At 43.2% G+C, this 27,079-nt stretch overlaps 1 protein-coding gene across 2 annotated transcripts in view; it reads left to right on the top strand.

Moving 5' to 3' along the window:
* The first annotated feature begins 328 nt into the window (after positions 1-328).
* Positions 329-27,079, top strand: part of LOC126299187 (intracellular coagulation inhibitor 3-like) — a 165,578-nt gene continuing 138,827 nt past the window's right edge. The window contains exon 1 of one of the 2 annotated variants that reach the window (XM_049990963.1): positions 329-438. In XM_049990963.1, coding sequence (XP_049846920.1) covers positions 363-438 — 76 coding nt within the window. In that variant the 5' untranslated portion in view covers positions 329-362. Of the gene's footprint in view, positions 439-504; positions 572-27,079 lie in introns of those variants that run through there. The other variant, XM_049990964.1, reaches the window with a different exon arrangement.

The raw sequence follows: 27,079 nt of genomic DNA, 5'->3' as shown, positions 1-27,079 counted from the left end.
CTGTAAATATTGTTATAATAAATCGAATACCATTGTCGGTTCTTTGTCAAAGGTAGTTAGATGGGTTTATTTACACTTCGAGTAGTTGTAGTGGGTTACATTACGGTACGGTCCTCAATTCGAGGCTAATAAGCTCTTTGTGCTCAATCTCTAATCGGCTCAGGATACACACGAAGCGCAAAAAGAAATGCAAATGTGGACGGCCTTGACGAGCCCGAACTGTCTGCGAATAGCAGCTACTTTCTCCACTTGCTTGTGTTACGTGTACGTTACAACGGCACGCACACCCGAGGGTTCTGTGGGTCAAGCCGACCTTTCTGGCGGCGAAGCGCGACGGAAAGTAAGAGTGGTGAGTGACCCAGATGCTGCGAAGCCGGCGCGCCTCTCACAGCGCAGGACGACGCCGGAGCGGATACACCATGCGTCCCGCAGCCGCAGGTAAGCGCCGGCTCTTCCCTCCTGCATGACATCGCCGCGTCTGCGAGACACGCTATACCCGTGACTGCTGCGCGCCAGTCAGTGTCGGCTGAATTTTCGTCTCTATGCCTTAAGATTTTTGCACCGGACTTAAGTAAGTGCTAGTGAAATATTGGCACAATGTGACTCGAAATATTTCAAGAAGTTCTTCGTGAATGAAACTAACCTTTTATTATTATCCAACGGCTCATCAGACTCATTCTTCGTGTCTCGTAGTGCTCTGTAGTTTATTCAGTTTCGCATGATGATATGTTATTACGTTGCTGGTGTTGCTGTCTTAACTGAAATAAGCGAATGCGAAAATAGTGCTCTTCGACGGACTACAACAATCTGTTCTACTCCTGTGCATCGGTAAGAGTACTGTCTAGTCATTGCTTCGAACTCGAAAGCCGTAACTAATTTTTAGGGTTTTTTATTGGGGGTGAGGGACACGGTGTAACATCAGTCTCGCTTGGTGTAATGTGTCGAGTGTGTTAAGTGTGTCGTGTGGTTCACTGTGATGAGTGTTGTCTTGGCTTCAGCTGTATTTGCGATATTACGGGTAATAACAGAAACAGCAGGAGATGCAGTGAAGCGAAACCCGGTGCCAGATGACAGACTAGACTCCTCGTTGCGTCGAGGCCACCGTGTTTAATTTACACATCTAACGGCCTAATGTGCAATCTACCCTCATTCTCTGAGACAACGGCGACGTCCGCAATAGATATCTCAGAATCTTGGGACACTGTTTGATGGTCGTCTACTGTGCGCCACCAACTGCCCTCCCTTCTTTGGCCAAATAAAATATCATGCAAACGTATTTCACCACTGAGACTCGAATCGGATATTTTCACATCATACGCCACCGCATTAGCGTTTCTTTGTTGTTCGCATCCACGAACACGCGTACAACATACAGCCTGGGCTGCCGGCTGGAGTGGCCGAGCAGTTCTAGGCGCTACAGTGTGGAAGCGCGCGACCGCTACGGTCGCAGGTTTGAATCCTGCCTTGGGCATGGATGTGTGTGATGTCCTTAGGTTAGTTAGGTTTAAGTAGTTCTAAGTTCTAGGGGACTGATGACCTCAGAAGTTAAGTCCCATAGTGCTCAGAGCCATTTGAACCAGCCTGGGCTAATACTCAAAATTACGTTAGATTGTACACTAAATCGCAACACTAAAAAAAGATTAATGTAAAGAAATGAAACTCCGGCATTACATTTGTCTAGATTATATATTTAAGTGATTAACATTTCAAGATCACAGATTAATGTAAACGCGAAATAAGCCATTCTAAATGTGAAATGCTGGTACATTAATAATCCAAGTAGCCGCCAAAGTGTTGAATGCGAGCATGCAATCGTACGTATATTGTTTTGTACAGCTTTCGGATGTCAGTTTGTGGGATGTAGTTCCATACCTGTTACAACTGGTGGGTCAATACAGGGACGATTAACACTGTCTGTGGATGACGCTGGAGCTGTTGTATGTGCGCTTTTGGAAACAGATCTGATGATCGTGGAGGCCGAGGCAACATGTCCATACTATGTTGTGCAAGCTGTACTACAATAACTGTATGTGGGCAAACGTTATACTATTGGAAAACACCCCTGAAATGCTGTTCGTAAATGGTAGCGTAATAGGTCGAATCGCCAGGCTGGCATACAAATTTGTAGTCAGGCAGCGTGAGATAATCATGATTTTGCTCCTGCTCTCATCCGAAATTGCACCACAGGCCATAACTCCAGGTGTAGGCCGAGTGTGTCTAGCATGCAGACAGGTTGGTTGCAGGTCCTCAACTGGCCTTCTTCTAACCATCAAACGACCATCACTGGCACTGAGGCAGAACCGGCTTTTATCAGAAAACGTGACAGACCTCCACTGTCCTCCAATGACCTCTCGTTTGACACCACTCAAGTTGTACATGGCGGTGGTTTGGGGTCAGTTAAATGCACGTTTCAGGACGTCTGGTTCTGAGCCGTCGTTGAAGTAACCGATCGTACATATATTTTTTGCACAGGTTCCGGATGCCAGTTTGTAAGATGGAGTTCCATCCCTGTTACATTTGGTCGGTCAATACAGGGACGGTTAACGCTGTTAGTGGACGACGCTGGAGGTGTTGTCCAATGATTTTCAATATGTGCGCTATTGGAGACCGATCTGATGATCGCGGAGGCCAAGGCAACATGTCGATACTCTTTTGTGCAAGCTGGGCTACAATAGCTGTATGTGGGCAAACGTTATCCTGTTGGAAAACACGCTCTGGAATACTGTTCATAAATGGTTCATAAATCCTACATCCAGGTGTAGGCCTAGTGTGTCTAGCACGCAGACAGGTTCGTTGTAGGCCTCAACTGGCCTTCTTCTGACAATCAAACGGCCATCACTGACACCGAGGCAGAACGTTATTTCGACTGAAAACAACAAACCTCCTCCTGCCCTCCCATGAGCTTTCGTTCCACATCACTGAAGCCGTACATGGCGGTGGTTTGGGGAAAGTGGAATGCACACTATAGGGCGTCTGGTTGTGAGCTGTCCTTGAAGTGACCGGTTTGTAACAGCTCGTTGTGTCAACTGCTGCTCAGATTGCTGCTACAGATGCTGTATGATACGCTAGAGCCATATGTCGAACAAGATGGTCTTCCCTCGTGGTAGTGTCATGTGGCGTTCCTGTGCCCGGTGTTTTTGCGATCGTACATTCTCGTGACCACCACTACCAGCAATCATGTATAGTGGCTATATTCCTACCAAGCCTTTTTGCAATATCGCAGGAGGAACATCTAGCTTCTCATAGCCTATTACACGACCTTGTTCAAACTCAGTGAGATGTTGATAATGGCGTCTTCGTCACCTAAAAGGAACCCTTGACTAATATCAACTCATCACGTCCTACCTCAAAGGTAACTAACGCTCACGACCGTTACAGCGTGTATTTAAAGGAAACCTGATTTGCATTCTCGTAGTAGCGTTGCGACTGCCACTCTTGTGCGACTACTAAGAAATCTAAATAGACATCATCTTTCGCGTGTATAAACACGCCTACCAACTTTTGTTTATGTCGCACAACTCCTTCTTCATAGCTAAGGGTGTGTCGAATCAGCTGTGTTGTTCATTTGTCCAAGTTGTGTCTTTAATTTCTTTTCTCCCCGATTCAATAGTTATCCAATTTACTCAACTATTATTCAGCATTCTTCTGTAGTATTGCATTTCAAAAGCTGCTAGTCTCTTCTTGTTTGTACTGTTTAACGTTCATCTTGCACTAACGTGCCAGGATACACTCCAGGCAAATAATTTGAGAAAAGCCTTCCTAAATCTTTAAGCTATATTAGAAGTTAAAATAAGTCTCTTTTTCAGAAACGATTTTCTTGCGGTTGCCTTTCTGCCTAATGTATTCTCCCTACTTCTGCCATCGTCAATCATTTTACTCCCCAAATAGAAAAACTCACTTATCATTTTTAATGTTTCACTCACTAGCCTAATTCCCTCAACATCGCGTGTTTCAATTAGATTTTTCTCCATTTCTCTAGTTTTACTTTTGTCGATTGTGCCCAATTGCTACAAGGACTTCCAAGTCCTTTTCTGCCCCTGACAAAATTACAATATCAGGAGTAAACGTCAAAGTTTTTTTAAAATTATCTCTGAACTTTAATTCTCCTTTCAAATTAATCTTTGGTTTCCTTTATTGCTAAATCACTGTACAGATTGAATAGCATCAGGGATAGATTGCAACATCGGCTTCCTCGTTTCTCAGTTATGGTTCCTTTTCATACCTTTAGACTCTCATAACTGCAATGTGGTTTCTGTACTAGTTTTACATAACAGTTCGCTTCCTGTTACGTTCAAAATTTATCATGGTAAATTCCAGTCAACATTGCCAAAAACATTCTCTAAATGTGCAGATGCTACAAATGTTTGTTTTCATTGTTTTACTCCTTTGTATGATACCCTGACAGGAAAAAATAAAGGTAATGTAACATTAACACTATATTCAGTAATGAGTACTAATTCGCAGTTGGAAACATCTCTAAATGGTAGCATACATTTAAAGCCATCGCAGATAAAAACTTTGTGCCGGACATAAAATTTTTAGTGTGTTTTCTCAAGCAGCGAAAATGAGAGAAGAATATCACACTGACGGAAAAATTGGTAACATCAAGTAATAGTTAATGTAGAGTAATCAAATTTCGGGAATACGTTTGCCTACGTAATATATTTACGTGATTAACGTTGCAAGTTCACAGGTTAATGCACTCATGAGATAAGCCATTGTAAATGCGAAACGCTTATTCATTATTAGCCGGTGTAGCCACCAGAATGTTGAATACAAGCACGCAAACGAGTATGCATTGCGTTGTACATGTGCCGAATGTCAGTTTATAGGATGGAGTTCCATGCCTGTTGTACTTGGTCGGTTAGTATAGGGACGGTTAATGCTGTTTGTGGATGACGCTGGAGTTGTCTTCCAATGTTTTCCCATACGTGCTGTTGTACTTGGCCGGTTAGTATAGGGACGGTTAATGCTGTTTGTGGATGACGCTGGAGTTGTCTTCCAATGTTGTCCCATACGTGCTGGGATGAAGACAGATCTGGTGATCGAGCAGGATAAGGCGCAACATGTCGACACTCTGTAGTGCATATGTGGTTGCAACAGGGGTATGTGGGCGAACGTTATCGTATTGGAAAACACCCCCTGGAATACTGTTCATAAATTGTAGCACAATAGATCGAATCACCAGACAGACTCACAAATTTCCTCCTGCCCCTTCTGTCATACGAAACAGCACCGTAACTCCAGGTGTAGGGGTTTGGTTAGTTGGGAGAAGAGATCAAACAGCGAGGCCATCGGTCTCATCGGATTAGGGAAGGACGGGGAAGGAAGTCGGCCGTGCCCTTTCAAAGGAACCATCCCGGCATTTGCCTGGAGCGATTTACGAAAATCACGGAAAACTTAAATCAGAATCAGAACGACCGGACGCGGTATTGAACCGTCATCCTTCCAGGTGTAGGTACAGTGTGTCTAGAACGCAGACAGAATGGTTGCAGGCCCTCAGCTGGCCTCCTACTAACCAACACACGGCCATCACTGGCACAGAGGCAAAACCGATTTTCATCAGAAAACACAGCAGACCTCCACCCTGCCTTCCAATGATCTCTTGCTTGACAACACTCAAGTGGAGGCCAAGGCAACATGTCGATACTCTTTTGTGCAAGCTGGGCTACAATAGCTGTATGTGGACAAACGTTATCCTGTTGGAAAACACGCTCTGGAATACTGTTCATAAATGGTTCATAAATCCTACATCCAGGTGTAGGCCTAGTGTGTCTAGCATGCAGACAGGTTCGTTGTAGGCCTCAACTGGCCTTCTTCTGACAGTCAAACGGCCATCACTGACACCGAGGCAGAACGTTATTTCGACTGAAAACAACAAACCTCCTCCTGCCCTCCCATGAGCTTTCGTTCCACATCACTGAAGCCGTACATGGTGGTGGTTTGGGGAAAGTGGAATGCACACTATAGGGCGTCTGGTTGTGAGCTGTCCTTGAAGTGACCGGTTTGTAACAGCTCGTTGTGTCAACTGCTGCTCAGATTGTTGCTGCAGATGCTGTAAGATGAGCCAGAGCCATACATCTAATTCGATGGTTTTTTCTCCCAGTAGTGCTACGTGGCCGTCCAGAGCCCGGTGTTCTTGCGACCGTACATTATCGTGACCACCGCTGCCAGCAATCATGTACCGTGGTTACGTTCCTGCCAAGTCTTTCTGCAGTATCGCGGAAGGAACATTGTGCTTCTCGCAGCCCTATTACAAAGCCTCGTTCAAACTCATTGAGGTGTCAATGATGGCGTTTTTGTCGCCTTAAAGGCATTCTTGACTAATATCAACTCGAGCAGTTGAACGGAATGGACAGTGTCTTGAAAGGAGGATATATGATGAACATCAACAAAAGCAAAAATAGGGTAATGGAATGTAGTCGAATTAAGTCGGGAGATGCTGAGGGAATTAGATTAGGAAATGAGCCACTTAAAGTAGTAAAGGAGTTTTGCTATTTGGGGAGCAAAATAACTGATGATGGTCGAAGTAGAGAGGATATAAAATGTAGACTGGCAATGGCAAGGAAAGCGTTTCTGAAGTAGAGAAATTTGTTAACATCGAGTATAGATTTAAGTGTCAGGAAGTCGTTTATGAAAGTATTTGTATGGAGTGTAGCCATGTATGGAAGTGAAACATGGACGATAAATAGTTTGGACAAGAAGAGAATAGAAGCTTTCGAAATGTGGTGCTACAGAAGAATGCTGTAAATTATATGGGTAGATCACACAACTAATTAGGAGTTATTGAACAGAATTGGGGAGAAGAGGAGTTTGTGGCACAATTTGACAAGAAGAAGGGACCGGTTGATAGGACATGTTCTGAGGCATCAGGGATCACAAATTTAGCATTGGAGGGCAGCTTGGAGGGTAAAAATCGTAGAGGGAGACCAAGAGATGACTACACTAAGCAGATTCAGAAGGATGTAGGTTGCAGTAAGTACTGGGAGATGAAGAAGCTTGCACAGGATAGAGTAGCATGGAGAGCTAGCTGCATCAAACCAGTCTCAGGACTGAAGACCACAACAACAACAATCACCTCACCGCGTCCAATTTCAAAGGTAACTAATGCTCACGGCTGTTGCAGCGAGTATTTGAAGCAAAACTGATTTGAATCCTCGTACTGGTCCTACTGTCGCCACTCTTATGCGATTGGCGTGAAATTTAAATAAATGTCTGCGTTTGGAGGTATAAACAAGCATACCAACTTTTGATTGCGTCTCACAAGTCCTTCTTGGTGTTGCGATTTTTCTCCATCAGAGTGATTCCAGTTTTCCTGAGTGAGTCAGAAAAGAAAGCGCAGCAGGCAGTTACGGCGAGCACACGAGGCGCGCAGAGGCCCCCATGTCTGTCCGCAACAGGCGTCCCCTTGTTCATACATTGCAATTTCTTGTTTGTAGGTGACAAAGCCAAGTATGTTAAAGGAACTAAACTTCGTCACTTGATTTTGTGGAAGCAGATTAACATCAGAGTGGTATTATCTTATTATTTTGTAATCTATACTATCATCTCCACAAGATCCTTAAGGTATGTGACGGAGGGTATGTTGTTTACCACTGTCGCTTCCACTCTTTGTTGTTCCAGTAGCGAATGGTGTATGGAAAGAACAATTATTGCTGGTAAGCATCCTTGCGAGTTCCAGTCCCTCTAATCTTGCCTTCACGGTCTTTTCGCGAAACATACGTAGGAGGAGGTAATACATTGGTTCACTCCTCCAGGAACGTACGTTCTCGGAATTTTAACGGCACATGACATCGTGATGTACAACACTTCTGCTACATAGTCTGCCAGAGGAGGCGGTAAGCATCTCCGTGACTCTTTCGCGTTTACTAAACGAAGGTGTGACGAAACGCGCTGCTCTTCTTTGAATCCTCTCTATTTGCTCTATCAATCTTATGTGATAAGAGTCTCAGACTGACGAGTAACACCCACGCAGCGGCCGAAAGATGGTTTTGTAAGTTACTTCCTTCGTGGGTAGACTATACTTTCTGAGAATTCTTCAAAAAACCTTGGTCTGACATCTGTCGTGCTATTAGTTTAATGTGGTCGTTCCTCTTTTAATCTCAAGGTACGCATGGTCCCACATACTTTTTGGATGTGACTGCTTCCAGTGAAATTACATTTGCTTAATATATTTCTCACGCATAGGCAGAAAGAGAAGCTAGTGTACAATAAAACGACTGCTTAACAGTCACTGTAAGGGTAAACAGCGATTACAGAGAGTGCCTTCATAGAGAGCTATCACTGTTTTCTGTTAAGCTTACTTAATTTATTGTCTATTAGTTTAAGAGAAAATAACGATGGAAGAGGTTATGGAAGAACTAAAATAAAGCACTGGCCACCTCTTTCGCTGTTGTCACCTTAGGTGACGAGAAAAGTAGCAGATCACTTTAGAAATATTTGTTGTCAATTACTGGACGACAAATGTGCTCGATGGACGATATAGCTGTAAATACATTTTTAATAGAATCTACCACACAAGTCATCATCGTGATCTATGAGTGCACCTCTAAAGACGATTCGACGATTTCAGATAGTAAAGTACATCGCAGAAAATAGTTGCACGGCTACTGACAGAGAAAACATGTAGTTCCTGTTTACGTTCTCGTTGTTACTGTGTTGATAATGTGTTCGTGTAGTACGTTACAGCACTCCAAACGGAATAATACCTGACACAGGCCTACTTAGTTTCTCCCTTTCTCTCTCAGAACAACGGTGCTGCAGTGTCGCGGGACCGCTTAGCTTTGTCGTGTGATGTAGTATTCATTAAACTGTACGGACGAAGAAATGGGCGAACCGTGCATTGAGTCTGTAGGTTTGTAATTTATGTCGATTCTGACTTTCAATGTTGTTCAGTTCAAAGTTTATTGACTTTTACTTTTATGGAAGTCAGCTCCGACAAAAATGATATCTTTGTAGACATGTGCAAAGGAGCGTGAGTTCCCCGTAAATTTTTCTGTGCTGAATAAAGTGTAAGTTATCCGCAGTTCGACAGCAATTTTATTAGTCTTGTAGACAGTGTGAATACCTCCCTGAGAAGTGTATTCCTAAAGTACATTGGTACAGATCTCTTCCGTGTTGCGGCTACGACCCTAGTCTGGCCACGCTCCTTTGATTCTAGCAGAACAGCACACGGAACTCTCACAATGGGAACTGCAGCGTTTCCTTACCGAGGTGGTCCCCAGTTCCTTTCTCTACCAGTGTATCAGACGCCTCTACTTGGTTAACTTTATTGTGAACACTCCAGTATATTTTACTAATGCCTCTTACTGGAACATAATATGATATCTTTATTAATCATCTATATTAGAAGAAGAATATGTCTTCATCTCTGTGAGAGTATTGCACACATTTTTGTAGTCTGGTAACGCTCACTGTTGTAGAAGAGCGATCGTATCAAGAATATTAATTTATATAAACTTTGGTATGGGTACGTATGAAATAGTGGACTCTGCACTGAAGTGACAAACTTTGGTATGGGTACGTATGAAATAGTGGACTCTGCACTGAAGTGACAAAAGTCATGGGATAGCTATGTGCACATATACAGATGGCGGAGAAGTATTCCATGACTTTTCACCTCAGTATATATTCACTCTGTTACGTGCCTCACCTTATTGTTTAATGACTAACGACAGTGTTCTGTACGTGCAGATCAAAGCAAAGCTGTTCGTACAGCATACGCTAAATAAGTGTCCTCAATGGATGTGTCATTCATCGATATTGTATGGTTTTCTCCGACGCATGTAAATTGTCAGTAGTCTTAACATTTCTGAAAGAAACATGCTGCACCTCCTGAAATACTCATCACTCGTGTTTTTCATATCTTGTCTAATGATTACAAAATGCGTTTATGCAGGCACTGTTTTCTTGAAACTATGTGGTTCACAGAACGGTGCTCTACATAATAAACAAAACTTTTTTTGTTTTTGGATCTGAGTCAACAAAAGGACCACCGAGTGACACGCAAAAGTAAGCTCATTGGACAAACTATTTACCACCCGTTTAGAAGAGTACTCTGGTTGTTCTGTATCGCTCCAGATGGTGTAGAACTGCTACATTTTATGGAATAAACGCAATAAAATGAGTCGACATGGAGACGTGACAGAAAGGCACAAAGGAGGTATTGAGTTTGGACGTGGCCATGACCACATCGCCGGCCGCGGTGGCAGTGCGGTTCTAGGCACTTCAGTCCGGAATCGCGTGACTGCTACAGTCGCAGGTTCGAATCCTGCCTCGGGCATGTATGTGTGTGATGTCCTTAGGTTAGTTAGGTTTAAGTAGTTCTAAGTTCTAGGGGACTGATGACCTCAGATGTTGAGTCCCATAGTGCTCAGAGCCATTTGAACCATTTTTTTACCACATCGTACATGATGTTGCCCGATTTATTTGTGTATGAATGAGGACTGCCCAATGTGATACCAGGGACGATTATCACGCCCTGTGAACGACAATCGGTTTCAAACACGACTCGATTTGCTGCTGTCAGTGAAAGCAGATACATCTCAACTATTCAACCAGTTCTCGAGAGAACCGTGGGAAGGGAACTCAATGTGTTGAACGTTTGGAGTCGGTTACCTCGCAAAATGTCATTTCTTACAGCGACGCATAAAGCTACTACTCTTCAGTGGGCCAAGCATAATATATACTGGAAGTAGCTGACTGGACGCGTGTAGTGTAGTCCGATGGATCCCAATTTTTCCTCTTTTCGACTGATGCGAAGTATCGAGTGCATCGACGACCGAATGAATGTTTAACCTGCAATCTCTGGAGTGTACAGGTCAGACCAGAGGAAGTTCTGTGGTGTTTTGTGGGTGTTTGACGTACCATATATTGGACCCACTGGTTTGGATACTATGAACATGAACCAGGATACTTATTTCACTTTCTCAGTGAGTAAGCGTTGACCTTCCTGATACATCGTCATGCTGAGTGCACTGTGGACACTCCTGCCTTCCAAGATGCCAACAGTCGTGTTCACAGCGCTACACGCATACTTTCCTAGTTTGACGAACACACGTGCGGTCCAACCCAACTCATCCGACTTTAATCCTATAGGAAGTGACTGGGACCATTTGGAATAGCGGGTGAAACGTAGTAATCAAAAATCCCCATAGTTTGGTAGCTTTAAAGGATCTAATAATCGTACCTGAAGGACGTTTTGGACTCCCTCCCTCGCTTAAGTGAGGTCATTATCAAGGTAAGGGGCCATATTACGTGGTATTATAGTGATGATGTTTCCTGAGTATGACAAATTTTTTGTCCGGTGTATTTTAACACCACGCCATTCAACGTGATATCATAACGCTTCGAGCAAGAGTCAATCGTGATTCACGTATTGAGTTCCCCGTGGTCGCTGTTAGGATTGGTACGGCCATGTAAAGCCTAAACCATGTTAGCCTAACCCTACATAGATCGAAGCCCGTTGGCAATAAATGTTTGATTGGTGCTTTATACTGATCTTAGAAATAGGATAATGCATCAAGGAATGGCGGGAGAGATAAGTGGAGAAATAAAGCAGAATCTTAGTCACTCGTGAGAGTTGTCAGTGAGACAAGAAAATGGAATGCAGTATCAGTGGGAAGTTAGCTGGCTTCAACCGCATCCAAGTTTTCTTGTGTGTGTTCTAGAATGCCTAGTTGTGCATAATCACAGGCGTGGGAAAAGAGTTGCTCGTATCGCCTAATCCTTAGTGTGTTACCGCTTGCGGTGCAGGGAGGTGATCGGGACGTTGACCAAAACCGTGCCGCGAAATAACAACCTTTAGTTTGGTGAGATGCATGTTTTAGGCGTTTCACGTACTTAGTTATACAAAGATCGGGTTCGTTTGCCAAATCCTCCTCGGAAAACCAATACGTAAACACTAAAATACGCAGCTGAGACAACTTGCAGACGTGTGAAGTACACATTACGTACTCCCGTTCGATTAATATTATGACATTTCCTCACGAAGGGCTTCCAGCTACAGAAAGACAGTTTCCGATCTATGATGAGTAAAGACTCACTATGGGACCATCCCTGTAATTAAAGCTGGGTACCGCCAACAAGGAAAAAAAAAGAAGAGCTGCAGAAAAGATTTTCACATAAATCTTATCTATAGTGAGTTTTTCCTCACCTCATGTCACCAAATGTAATTTCGAAGAGAATTCTGATAAGACTAGATTAAATAATTAATTGAAACCATCGTTATATTCCTAGCTACTTTTTTCTCTTTCTTTCACTCAGAGATACAACAGCGACCATATTTTAAGACGTTGTTTGAGCATGTCGGTCTGCGACGTCTGAATAGTGTTCCGGTTCATTAGTTTTACGAGTAATGCACAGCGTGTTTCGATTGTCTATTTTTCTGATGTAGCTCCATAAAAGATTCTGGACCGCGACAGTGCTTCAAGGCATGGAGGGAAAGATCAGACAGATTTCATCGCTGTAGCCTTTCGCAGAAGGCAGCAGGAGAAGTAAAGCAGGATCTTAGTCACCCGTGAAAGTTGTTAGTGAAACAAGAAAGGCGAAGTGGTATCCGTGGGAGGTTAGGAAACCAGCTAAGAAAGAGGGCAAAAGAATTCGTGTCACGGATCACCGCTAAGGTGCCGAAGTGCTCTCTCTTTCCTCTTCATTGTGCAGTAGTGTGCCGGCCGCAGTGACCGAGCGGTTCTAGGCGCTTCAGTCTAGAACCGCGCGACCGCTACGGCCGCAGGTTCGAATCCTGCCTCGGACATGGATGTGTGTGATGTCCTTTAGTTTAGTTAGGTTTAAGTAGTTCTAAGTTCTAGGGGACTGATGACCTCAGAAGTTAAGTTCCATACTGCTTACAGAAATTTGAACCATTTTGAAGTAGTGTATGCATAAATTTCCTTTTCCCTCGTGACATTAAGTCACTGGCACTCCAATAAGCGTATTGTTTGGTCGATGCGTAGGTTCGTAGCATTTTTCCAAAGTTCAACAAACACAAGAGATACGCATAACAGAGACAGTAGTCATCAGTTCAAAAATGGCCCTGAGCACTATGAGTCTTAACTTCTGAGGTCATCAGTCCCCTAGAACTTAGAACTACTTAAACCTAACTAACCTACGGACATCACACACATCCATGCCCGAGGTAGGATTCGAACCTACGACCGTAGCGGTCGTGCGGTTCCAGACTGTAGCGCCTAGAAACACTCAGCCACCCGGTCGGCTAGTCATCAGTAATATACTCTCCTTCCCTATTTACAACAGTATGGGAACGCTGGGTAACTTTCCGATTCAGACTCTGTAGAAATCACGTGATTTTGAGGTGAAGAACTCGTCGAGCCATGTTCGGAGCACATTTTCATCCGGAAAGGAAGTTCCTTGAAAGTTGTTCGATAGCGAGCGAGAGGTGAAAATCTGAGGGCCCAAGATCAGATGAATAAGGTGGGTGCGGAATGACTTACCAACCCAATTCCTCTACAGTGTATTTTGATAGTCTAGTAGAAAGCGGGCGGGCATTATCGTGGAGTAGCATCACTTTACACAGTTTTCCTTGTTGTTGTTCTGGGGTTGCTTCTGCAAGACGTCTCATTTGTTGAAAACAAATGAGAGCACCTCTGGTTACACCTCGGGACAGCAACTAGTTGTACACCACACCGTCGCTGTTCCACCAGATGCATAACATTATCCTTTGTGAATGCACGTAGCTCTTTGTACATCTACATTACATACATACTCCGCAATCCACAATACGGTGCGTAGTGGAGGGTACCTCGTACCACAACTAGCATCTTCTCTCCCTGTTCCACTCCCAAACAGAACGAGGGAAAAATGACTGCCTATATGCCTCTGTACGAGCCCTAAACTCTCTTATCTTATCTTTGTGGTCTTTCCGCGAAATATGAGTTGGCGGCAGTAAAACTGTACTGCAGTCAGCCTCAAATGCTGGTTCTCTAAATTTCCTCAGTAGCGATTCACGAAAAGAACGCCTCCTTTCCTCCAGAGACTCCCACCCGAGTTCCTGAAGCATTTCCGTAACACTTGCGTGATGATCAAACCTACCAGTAACAAATCTAGCGGCCCACCTCTGAATTGCTCCTATGTCCTCGCTCAATCCGACCTGATAGAGATCCCAAAGGCTCGAGCAGTACTCAAGAAGAGGTCGTATTAGTGTTTTATAAGCGGTCTCCTTTACAGATGAACCACATCTTCCCAAAATTCTACCAATGAACCGAAGACGACTATCCGCCTTCCCCACAACTGCCATTACAAGCTTGTCCCCCTTCATCTCTCTCTGCAATGTTACGCCCAAATATTTAATCGACGTGACTGTGTCAAGCGCTACACTACTGATGGAGTATTCAAACACTACGGGATTCTTTTTCCTATTCACGGGGAATTGTTGCTCTGTATGGACTCAACCATTCCTTTCTTTACCTTATTTTAGCATAAGGACACCATTTCCATGTCATCAGTAACGATACATACAGCAATGTTCGGTGTTGCTGACAAGCCAATTTGTGGCGAGCAAGCAAAGATGCACGTATGGTCACCCACTGATTTTTATGATTTTGGCTTCGAGCATGAGGTACACGTACATCCAATTTCTGAACCTATCCCGTTACATGCGAATGTAGCACGATGGTGAAATGATGGAAGTTCATCACATTTGCCAGTTATAGAGTACACTGACTTGAATCGTGGCGAACTAATGCGTTGATACGCTTTTCATCAAAGCCTGAAGGTCTTCTTGAACGTGGAAAATCACCAATGTCAGAATGATCCTCATTATAACGAGGAAACCATTTTCTTGCCGTTCTCTATCCAGTGACATTACCCCCATACACAGCGCAAATGTTTCTGGCTACCTCTGTTGCTGTCACCCCTCCACTGAACTTAGAAACAGAATAATATGTCGGAAATGTTCTGATTTCTCCACTTGGCACTCCGTTTTCTAACATCTGTAGCTCCACTCACTATTTACAAATAACAAAATTACAATACGTAAATTCAAACAGCAACAGTGAGATAAAAATAGAAAATGACAGTCGCTAAATAAACCCATAACAGCACCAGCATGCAAAACAAAACGTTACTATCTTATGCGCCAACCAAATAGATATAATTTTATGGATACTGTTAGTAATGTACAACGTTAAAATTTATACCAGCAGTCTAATAAAATGTCCCATAACGTCGTTTCGTTTACTAGCTTTTATTCGTATCCTAATTTACAAACGGTCCTCAAAGAAGATTATGAAGACAGATCATATTTCATTTCATTCTACATCTGCACTCCGCTGGCTACGCTATGGAGCACGTTCATCTGCTGTTACAATCAGTTATGGCGTCCCGGAAGAACGATTTTGGTAAACTATATAAGGTCGAATTTCTGTGATTTTTCCTTACATTTCTTGAGGTATACGTTGATACGCGAACTCTCGGAATTATAACAGTAAGCTTCTCATGGTGGCTCTTATTTTAATATTCTCACTTTCCTTTGTTTGACTTCCTCACCTTTACTACCTTCCATATTATAATGCACCGTCCGCAGCTAAGATGGTTAGCGTCGTTGACTCTAAAACACTAGGTCCCGGGTTCGATTCACAATCCGGTCGGAGATTTTCTTTGCACAGGGGCTGGGTTTTCGTGTTATCCTTATCATTTCATTTCATCCTCTTCACAAAGACATGCAAGTCGCCGAAGTGGCGTCAAATTCAAAGACTTACAGTAGTCGGCCGTCAACCCCAGGCTGTGTCTCCCAGCCAATAATGCCATACGAGCAATTCATCATTCATTCAATGTACAGTAACTAGATCTTCAACGTAAGGACGGGACGACAGGTGTAAAAGACAAGCTTCTAAATGTGTTGGGAATGCCCGTATGATTGTTGGCTTGTGCTTCAAATAGTTCAAATGACTCTAAGCACTATGAGACTTCTGAGGTCATCAGTTCCAGAGACTTAGAACTACTTAAACCTGTTGTTGCTGTTGTGGTCTTCAGTCCTGAGACTGGTTTGATGCAGCTCTCCATGCTACTCTATCCTGTGCAAGCTTCTTCATCGCCCAGTACGTACTGCAACCTACATCCTTCTGAATCTGCTTGGTGTATTCATCTCTTGGTCTCCCTCTACGACTTTTACCCTTCACGCTGCCCTCCAATACTAAATTGGTGATCCCTTGATGCCTCAGAACATGTCCTACCACCCGATCCCTTCTTCTGGTCAAGTTGTGGCACAAACTTCTATTCTCCCCAATCCTATTCAATACTTCCTCATTAGTTATGCGATCTGCCCATCTAATCTTCAGCATTCTTCTCTAGCACCACATTTCGAAAGCTTCTATTCTCTTCTTGTCCAAACTATTTATCGTCCATGTTTCACTTCCATACATGGCTACACTCCATACAACTACTTTCAGAAACGACTTCCTGACACTTAAATCTATACTCGATGTTAACAAATTTCTCTTCTTCAGAAACGCTTTCCTTTCCATTGCCAGTCTATATATTATATCCTCTCTACTTCGACCTTGCTCCCCAAATAAGAAAACTCCTTTACTACTTTAAGTATCTCATTTCCTAATCTAATTCCCTCAGCATCACCCTTAATTCGACGACATTCCATTATCCTCGTTTTGCTTTTGTTGATGTTCATCTTATATACTCCTCTCAAGACACTGTCCATTCCATTCAACTGCTCTTCCAAGTCCTTTGCTGTCTCTGACAGAATTACAATGTCATCGTCGAACCTCAAAGTTTTTATTTCTTCTTCATGGATTTTAATACCTACTCCGAATTTTTCCTATTGTTTCCTTTACTGCTTGCTTAATACTCAGATTGAATAACATCGGTGAGAGGCTACAACCCTGTCTCACTCCCTTCCCAACCATTGTTTCCCTTTCATGTCCCTCGACTCTTATAACTTAAACCTAAATAACCTAAAGACAGCACACACATCCATGCCCGAGGCAGGATTCGAACCTGCGACCGTAGCAGCCAGGCGCGTGGTTCCGGCCTGAAGCGCCTATAACCGCTCGACTGGCGATTTGCACTTCTGACTGCGGACTAGGTGCAGATACTTTCCAGTTCAAAGCAGTGGGTATTGTGCAAGCGACCGTGAAAAATGTTTTCGCTTGTCTTTTGCATCATGAAATTTATTGACGCTAAGAAAGATAACGTAGTAATGATAGTGAAGGTGACAGAACGTGCGTACACAATGTTAAAGTTCTTCGATAGTGTTCATACTACGTACAAGAAACATGGTGCCAAGGGCATGAGATTCGAGCAGCCATCCTAAAGAAGAAACATTGATAATGCGTATTTCATTGTCGATATGAATCATTGGGTTATTACAGAGCAATTTCTGCGATACTATGACAATATAAGCAACTATCAACTCTGCGGGAACTTCCCATCTTTTATTACATACGTTCTAAGACAAAGAAAAAAGAAAAGACACACCACGAAGGAACTGTCCGAATGGAACGGAAATCGATAGATGTGATTTACATGTACAGACAAACAAATGACTACAATTTCAGAAAAATTGGAGGATTCTTTCAGAGAAAGAGCCTCCCAATTTGAGCAAGTCAATAACGCGTTGGTCCACCTCCAGATCTTACGCAGGAGTTATTTGGCTTTCACTGGTTGACAGAGGTGTTGGATTTTCTCTTGATGGATATCGTGCCAAATGTCCAACGGGCCAACAATTGCTGACAGTTTATTTCTGTATGACCGAAAGACTTACTTTTTTGCATCGTACAACTTCCTGTCAATAAATTCTTTCTTACTTGGCAGCAGGCGCCACTCCACTGTCACTTAATTACCATTGGGCAAGGTGTAGTTTCTCCTGCAAATGTCAAACACAGCCGGGAATTGAGCAAGAGCGCAAGGTGCGTGAAAGCTATGTTTGTATTGTTTGGCAGCAAGAAGCGTCGCTCGAGACACACGCACGACACCTTCGCTTCCTGTTGGCGATGAGTGCTGATGCCACCACCTTTAATTACTAGCTTGACTGACAATGAGGCAGGCGATAAATTCCCAGTGCGGCTAAATTTCTACCAAATCACGGCTTACAATTAGAAAGGAAAAGGAGTTTTTTATAGACGCAGCACAAGCTCGAGTTGAAAGAGGATGGAGAAGGGAATCAGCAGTATCATCTTCAAAGGAACAATTTCGACGTTGTCCACAGTTGTTCTTCTAAAGGTCAGCGTCGCTGTTTCTTAATTGCAGGGACGCAGGTTAGATTCATGGCTGCGTTGGAAATATTCTTTGCTCGGAGACTGGGTGTTTGTGTTATCCAAACCATTTCATCTCATCTTCATCGACGCGCAAGCCGTCGGATTGACGCCAGATGGAAAAACTTGCACCCGGTGACCCAGTAACCCCAACCTGGGTGTCCTGTCCAGTAATGCAATACGATCATTCATTCATTCCGGCACTGACATTAAGCTATTTTGGGAGACCGCAGAAAACTCAAATCTGGATGGTGTGAGCGACAGTGTAGTCGATTGCGCCCCTAATGGGAGTCTTATGTAGTACCCTTAAGTCACCTTTCTCAGAGCTTGCAAGTAAAGTTAAACGTCCCGTTCATGTGGAAGTCATTAGTTCCGCTGTAGGAGCAAGTGGCAGGAATTGTCACACATCCGTATGTTTCCTGTCTCCTGAACAGGTTAAGCACCAGTCGTGGGAGTGAATATCCGAGAAAATATTCAGTGCACTACGGGAACCACCAAAAACTTGCAGTTTGGTGGTTTGCTGTGAGTCCATTGTACTAACCACCGACATATCTCTCTCGGTCACCAAAGATCGAGCCTTCCAAGCTGAAACATGGGAGCAGTAGTTCATTGTGAAAACTCTTTTCACGTTTATTTTCAGAATTTTCAGGCGACAGTGATTTTTTCATCTGGTATCCAGTATTTTCATTTCAGTGGCTGGAAATCCTTTATTGTCATCACGTCGTTTCAAGCTAAAGCGGCTGGAGGAGTCGGTAGAATAGTGGATTATTGTTCTAGTGTGAGTGTTTTTAATTGATCTCTGTTCTGCGTATTTTAGTACTTTAGTGAATGTAACGTTAGAGAGATTCGTGCTTATACGGGGCTTAGCAACAGTCGTTCTTCCAGCGCACCATCCAAGATGGAAGAGGAATAGGAGGTGAGGACGAAGTGACAGTATTACAAGAAAGTACCCACACTCCCACACCATAAGTTCACTTATGCAATATCGATGTAGATGCAGATGCAGCAGTTTTTGCGTATACGTTGCTTGAAGAAAAAGAGGAAAGGGTGATAAGGTTGACGGAAATCACCAGTAACGAGAACTAGGCTTGCTGGTGCGCGGGGAAGGTTTTGATCCATCAGATCTGATCTGGTTTGCTACTTTATCACAAATTGCATCTTTATGCGTCGCTTTATACAATGGAAAGGGATTAATAGTTTATAGTCTTGTCAACAATGAGATCACTATAAGCGTGAGAACTGAAAAAGGGAACTGCCTATGGTCTTGTTGAAGGAAGCATGATGGCATAACCTCAAATTATTTAGGGAAGCAGAAGAAAAGCGCAATCCAGCTGACTGGATGGAGATTTGAACTCTGCTGCTCCCACTACGAGTTCAGTGTCACACAGAATGTGTCACCTCGATCAGTGCGCTGTAACACTAAACTTGGCAAACTAATATTTTGTTTTCTTGTGTAACGATTGCGTGTATTGACTAAAATGTTTCAGCAATTTCGTCTTTATTAAGCCAGTAAAGATTGTGATGATGTTCTTCCACAAGCGCAATTACGGTCTGTGGGCGACCGTATGAAGTGCAGTAGAGAGTGAACGGTAAAAGTATCATTTTTCATGTCTTGTCTAATGATTATAAAACAAGTATCTGCGGTGGCTGTTCTCTTGAAGACATTTGGTTGGCAGAACGGTTCTCTGCATAATACAGTGAGGTGACAAAAGTCATGTGATGCCCCCTAATATCATGTCGGACATCGTTTTTTCGGGCGTAGTGCAACACCTCGACGTGGCATAGACTCAACAAGTTTTTCGAAGTCCCCTGCGCAAATATTGATCCATGCTGCAGCCTCTGCAGCTGTCCACAATTGCGAAATTGTTGCCGGTGCAGGATTTTGCGCGCGAACTGACCTCTCGATTATGTCCCGTAAATGTTCAGTGGGATTCATATCGGTCGATCTGAGTGGCCAAATCATACGCTCGAATTTTCCTGGATGTTCTTCGAAACAATCGCGAACAACTGTGGCCAGATGACCTGGCGCATTGACAGCCATAAATATGAAGCCCACGGTTGGTTGCAAATGGTCTTCAAGTAGCCGAGCATAACCATTTCCAGTCAATGATTGGTTCAGTTGGACCAGAAGACCCAGTCTATTCCATATAAACACAGCCCACACCATTCTGTAACCAGCATCAGCTTCCACAGTGCTTGTTGATAATCTGTACTCATGGCTTCGTGGGGTCTGCGCCACACTCGAACTCTACCATCAGTTCTTACCAACTGAATCGCGACTCATCTGACCATCCCACAGTTTTCCAGTCGTTTAAGGTCTAATCGATACGGTCACTCGCCCAGGAATGGCGCTGCAGGCGATATCGAGCTGTTATAAAAGTCTCTCGCATCGGTCGTCTGCTGCCATAGCCCATTAACACCAAATTTCGCCGCACTGTCCTAACGAATATGTTCGTCGTACGTCCTACGTTGATTTTTGCCGTTATTTTACCCAGTTTGGTGTGTCTGTTGACACTAACTACTTTAAGCAAACCCAGATACTCTCACTGGTTAAGTGAAGGCCATCGGCCACTGCGTTGTCCGTGATGAGAGTAACGCCTGAAATATGGTATTCTCGGCACCCTATTGACACAGTGGATCTCGGGCTATTGAATTCCCTAACGATTTTCCAAACGGAATGGCTTGGGTTGGGTTGTTTGGGGAAGGAGACCAGACAGCGAAGTCATCGGTCTCATTGGATTAGGGAAGGACGGGGAAGGAAGTCGGCCGTGCCGTTTCAAAGGAACCATCCCGGCATTTGCCTGGAACGATTTAGGGAAATCACGGAAAACCTAAATCAGGATGGCCGGACGCGGGATTGAACCGTCGTCCTCCCGAATGCGAGTCCAGTGTAAACGGAATGTTTAATGCGTCTAACTCCAACTACCGTTCCGCGTTCAAAGTCTCCGTTGTGCGGCAACAATCACCTTGGACACCTTTTTACGTGAATCACCTGAGTAAAATTGACAGCTCCATCAGTACATTGCCCTTTTATACCTTGTGTACGTGATGCTCCCGCCATCTGTATACGTGCATGTGGCTATACCATGACTTTTGTCACCTGAGTGTATTATTTATCGTTGTGTACGTATGTCTTTCTTGGCAACACAGTCGTCAAGGTATCCTCAGGGAGCGAAGACGTGTCTGTGAATAGCACATATTTTGTTCTGTGTGGTACCGTATTTTAACTGTATGTGCATTGTATTCTGTGAGACTGAATGTGGGGAACAGCCCAGCATTTGTCTCAACGTGTGAGGGAGCCTAAAGCCACTGTAAGGCTGGCTGGTATACCAGTCGACGGTCGTTAGATCTGGATCCGGCTCACCCCTCTGTCTCGCAAGCTAGAACGCTGTGCGTTATTATTCTATACGAGGAGGTCTTCGATTACAAATCCAACGATCACGCAAAGGGGGCAGGTGCCAGATAGATTTGCGGGAAGAATCATAAGGAACCGTAATTCTCCTACGAAGGAGGTCACTTAAAAACTTTTGATGGACCATATTTGTGTTTCAGTCTGGAGCTTTACCAAGGAGGATTGATGGAGGAGATAGGGAAAGTTCAAAGGCGAACTGCGCGCTTCGTCACATATATTATTCAACGTGACAACCGGAGAGAAATGCTCAACTACTCCATTGTGAGACACTGGAAGAAAGTCGCAGCTTATTCACATAGAATTTTGCTCCCGAAATTCCGAGTGCCCGTTTTCCAACACTAGTCAAGAAATAAATTATTTTCTCTGTCTTGTATTCTGCGTTATGAACGTAAGTGAAAAATGAAAGTTAATTCTGTTGTACAAAGAGTAGTACCGATAACCTTCCTTGACACACACCATTCGCAAATGGAATAGCAACATGAGAAAATGGTTCTAGTTAAACTTGAGTTTCTCCCAGCGTACAAAACGTTGAAACAATTTGCTGTAACGCAACCGGATGATGTGTTCGATAATAGCTGATATTTCGACAGGTAAACTCCACTTCATTTTCGAGGCACAAATGCAACGAGAGGGTGCTATGCGAGGAAAGAATCCGTCGCACTGACCAAGAACCATAATACGACGTAGCCCAGCCAACCGATGGTTTATATTTCCTTGCCCTCTCTTTGCATTCGTGCCTTGAAAATGACAGGTTGTGGGGGCTGGGGGGGGGGGGGGGGGGGTTCATCTATGGAAATATCGGTGGTTGTCGATGACGTCAGACGGCTGTATACCGTAAGCTGAACATGATTCTAGTACATTAAGTATTCTTCGCCACCTCCGGAGGGTGGCTTGCTGAGTACCCATGTAAATGTAGACTACGTCAGCAAGGCCGCGGACAACTAAGTTTCGTATATTTCACATAGCTAATGCTCCTATTTTAACTGTTATCTGCTTGCACCCTGGATTCTCCATTTGATAAAATGTCGTCTCTAGATTACTTACATAATGGGGAAAGCAGCACGTTGTTAGATTCCTCACTCGAGGCAGGTCCCTGGAACTAAAACAGTAGTTTTTCATCTCATTCACACTCCGTTTTTGTACTATCTCCGATTCGAGTCAGCTAGCGGTCTGTGTAACTTTCTCCCACTCACTGGACAAATCCGTAACGAAAGACGGCAGCCATCTATTGAGTCATTCTCTCTTCGTAAAGATCCATCCAAATCTAATACTGCTAAAGAAGAGGTTTCAATCTGATTCTTTGAGTGTAGTCTTTGTAGAGATCTTAAGTAAATCAAATTATGTTCTTTGCCCTTCTGACAGCAGGCGCTCATTTCACAGGTTTTCTCCAAAAAGGGAAGGGAAGGAAGATTAGTGTTTAACGTCCCGTCGACAACGAGGTCATTAGAGACGAAGCAGAAGCTGGGATTAAGGAAGGATAGGAGGGAAATCGGACGTCCCTTTTCAATGGATTCCCGGTATTTGCTACAAGCGATTTAGAGAAATCTCGGGAAATCTAAATCATAATGGCCGGACGAGGATTTGAACCATCGTGCTCCCGAATGCGTGCAGAGTGTGATATCCACTACGTCGCCTCATCGGTTTACTCCAGTTCAGGTCTTTGTGAATGGCTGCTCTAATGCAGATGAATGGGATGACGGCGGTATAATCGAGCGATATGTATCTAATGGTCTAGTTATGCGAGTTAATCTAACGTCACTTATATGTAAGACTAGATTTCAATCACTGTTCCAGGCAATACTAGTATGTACTTGTACCTTCGATGATTTTCTTCAAAGGATATGCTTTCTGTGAAATATATCGGAGAGCAACTTACTTTGACTTCTTACACGAATACACGTTCTCAAAGGAAGCTGTCTCAGAACACACTCTTGAAGACTACTAAAATTTACTGCATTACACTACACTAGACTGCTGTAGTTGCAGACTGAAGCAAACCGTGTTTTCCCTCATTTCTTTCAGACTGTTGACCTTTAATTCACTGAGCCATAGCCCATGACTCACAGGGACTATGATGCTATCAATTTTTATTCTTCTTTCACATTGCGGGGTTGTAGAAACTGGGAGGGAGATGGCAGTCATGGTTTCAGGTTTCTCTGGTTTCTTTAAGGACCATCTCCTCGCTGCTTCCAGAAATACTTTGTACTTACGTGTTCTGCCTTCGCTCGTTTCGTTTTCGTTATGTCTGTTGGCTAAATAGCTATTCAGTTAATAATCGGATATTCTGCCCGGCCGAATGTTCAGCTTGTGCCACAGATTCTCTTTCTTTGCCATGGCGCAGAGTGTGTCATTACTAAAGACATTCCTGCTGTGGTCTGTAACATTTTTTCTATTGGCGTACAGCCAGAAAAAATTACATTGTTTACTAAATGACTGAGCAAGGATCCAGCAGGTAACTTGTAGAAGCAAGCAAATGCGGATTCCGTCTGAGTGCAGCCATTTGCAAAATCTGGAAATTTCCCATAAAAGAGCTGTTTTAAATACAGTGACATCAAGAGAAAATTGACCGTTTCCTCACTGAATAGGGGACACATCTAGAGTGAGCTAAAGCAATGTTCAATCTATTAGCCACGCATTCCCGAGAAATGGGATTCAAATTCGCGTACAACTATAAAAACCTGCTTTCCGTGAGTGGAACAAACAGACGTATCAGAGAATATTCGCGTGACGAAATATAATTCTCTTACAAAACCAAGAATATGTGACCACAATGTTACTTCCGTATCTTCGAGACACAGTGTAGCCATGTTTTTCGTGAATTTCGATGGTCTCTTAAGTTACGTACACTTTTCCGACAAAGTTTTCTCGAAGAAGCAGTTGCTTTCCAAGAAATAGTCTGTAATTTAACGAAGGTTGTAATACTCCTAAGAGTAAGTCAATATTGCTGCAAACTTTTAAAATATTTATTTATCTTTAATTAAGTAGAAGTACATAAAAACATGCTGAACCAAACCTGCTAAAATGGTAGATACATCCAGGCGAACACAACAAACTGTCGACTTAAAACGTTTATTGCTGACTGTGATGAAATTTAACCAATGCGTGATGCACTGGTGCCAGAAAAATACATTAAATCACAGTTCCGGGCAAGAAACTTATATTCAAACTTAGAACATACTTCAGGCAATTTTCTCTAAGAAGTGACCAATACTCACGAGCCTCACCTTCGTAGCCTCCATGTGTAGTGCTGATTGTGAGGAGACATGTGTCGCTGATGGCGGATCGATCTCATACGCTGCAGAAATGCAGTCTCACAACTCATATACTGACTCATGCGGTAGCAGTAGTGCATTAGAAGCGAAAAAATGTTAGCAGGAACCATTACAACGAGTTCGAAAAAAGAAATCACCGAGAGTATTTGAGCACAAACTGGACTAATACGTACATAGCAGAAAAGTTCATGATGGGAGGAAACAGTGACCCCTTCATAACAGGTGTAAAACATAGGACCGTGGAATCATGTACAGAGTTGTCAAAACAGTTTGAAAACCTTGCAGCGCTGTTTCAGGGTAAACTGTACAGAGAAATAATTCATGCGAAAAAAATTCGATACTTTGCGCTTTTTCCGAATTAATTAACATTGAAGATTGCCAATCAAGACGTTGCGCGCGGAAATTCAAGCGGCCCGCCAGTTACAGTGTAATGATACCCGTTCTTCGTATCCTTTCCTGAAATAGAACACTAGAGAGATGCAGAAATTGGACATGTGACGTTAGTAAGGATGGAATCCGAGCCAAATGCTGAGCAGCGTGTGTGTGTGTGTGTGTGTGTGTGTGTGTGTGTGTGTGAGAGAGAGAGAGAGAGAGAGAGAGAGAGAGAGAGAGAAAGAGAGAGAGAGAGGAGAACGAAATAACGCAATTACTACCTTACATTAAGGCTGGACTTCTGGGGAGTCTGGGTATGGAGATCAGTTCAAGCTTTATTCAGAAGTAAGCACGGGACAGGGCTCGTAGGCGTTCTCGTTGCATCCCGTTATTGGGGAGTCCCGACTATTGCATGACGGACTCGCACTCAGTGCCCTCTTTCTGGAATAATAGAGCCAGTATATTACAGGTGTCGGATAGTGGGCCTGAATTCGGCGATCCGACAGAGAAGCTCCTGTCATGTGGTCAGGGATCAGTGGGACGTTCAGGAAGGTCGGCAATCCGGGTCCATCTCGGAACTTCTAAGATGAGGAGATGGCATGTGTTTTATGACTTTCAGTGGCCAAAAGCTCGACGGGTTGGTAGTTCCCTACGTGGTGCAGCCGTAAGAATCGGGGTAAAACTGCCGCAACTGAGGACCTTTTTGACAAAGACAATTTTACAGGAGAGATGTTCTTTAGTTCTATTCAGTATCATTTATCAAAAAAAAATTAATACTGCCCCTCCATGTAGATAGGGACTGATGAAGGTGTCATCAAAGTTCATTGCGAAGAGCCTATATCAAGAAAAAAGTTACGAATCACAAATTTTTACAAAACTCAACATATCCACATTTTCATGCGTTTCTTCTATATTTTTTAAGCTAGGTGCTATACATTCTGAGCATTTAAATTCAATGGGCTTTTAAGCATATTACATTTTGTAGATAACATCAGAATAAAGAGTTAGCAATGTGTTAATAAATTTATATTTTTTGTAAGTTAACACATGGTCAGAAGTTTCCACAGTAACAAAATCTGTTTCTCGCATCTTGAGCCTATTATGAAACTCAGTAATACGTTTGAATGACAACTAAAGTAATAATATACATTTTAATACAGTTTTTCGATTTGATTCTGTGTGAAATCCAAAGCAATACTAAAACACAGTCCTCTTTAATGTAAAGGTACACCTTAACACAGAATTTTGTCCTCATTATCAATGGGATTCCATTCTACAACTTTTGAATAAACTCTTTACTTCCTTCTGAATAATTTTCAAAATAAGACAGGGCCTTCCCCACATCATTAGCTTTATTTTTGCTTATGTGATTCATTGGTGGAAATTGAAGTGCTTCAAACATTATTGAAGAACTTCTCTTTCCAGGTTTTAGCACCTCGAAGTATGAAACAAAGTAAGTGTTTTGAAAAAAGCATTGGACTCTTGTCGTAGGTCCTCTTACATAACGCAAGACTCTTGCGCCAGATAACCTAAAAGGCAATTTTGTTTCCACTACACGTTTGGAGATTTATTTCACATTGTAACTATGCTAGTCTTTACCCCAAACTTTAACCTCCCCAAACTTTTCCAAAATGTCATAATATTCTGTGGACAGACTGATTGTTTTTGTTTCTTTAGTTACTTTTCAACACAACCAAAGGCGCTGTAGGAGGCAAATAGTTATGCTCACGCACTGGAAAAGAATGCCAAATTCTTTTAAATACGTAAACGCAGGCTTCTGCGGTTATTGTCACATCAAG

The sequence above is a fragment of the Schistocerca gregaria genome, chromosome X (genome assembly GCF_023897955.1).
Source record: "Schistocerca gregaria isolate iqSchGreg1 chromosome X, iqSchGreg1.2, whole genome shotgun sequence".
Taxonomy (NCBI): Eukaryota; Metazoa; Arthropoda; class Insecta; order Orthoptera; family Acrididae; genus Schistocerca; species Schistocerca gregaria.
Note: the sequence above shows the minus strand (reverse complement) of the source record. Positions and strands in the feature narration are given on the sequence as shown.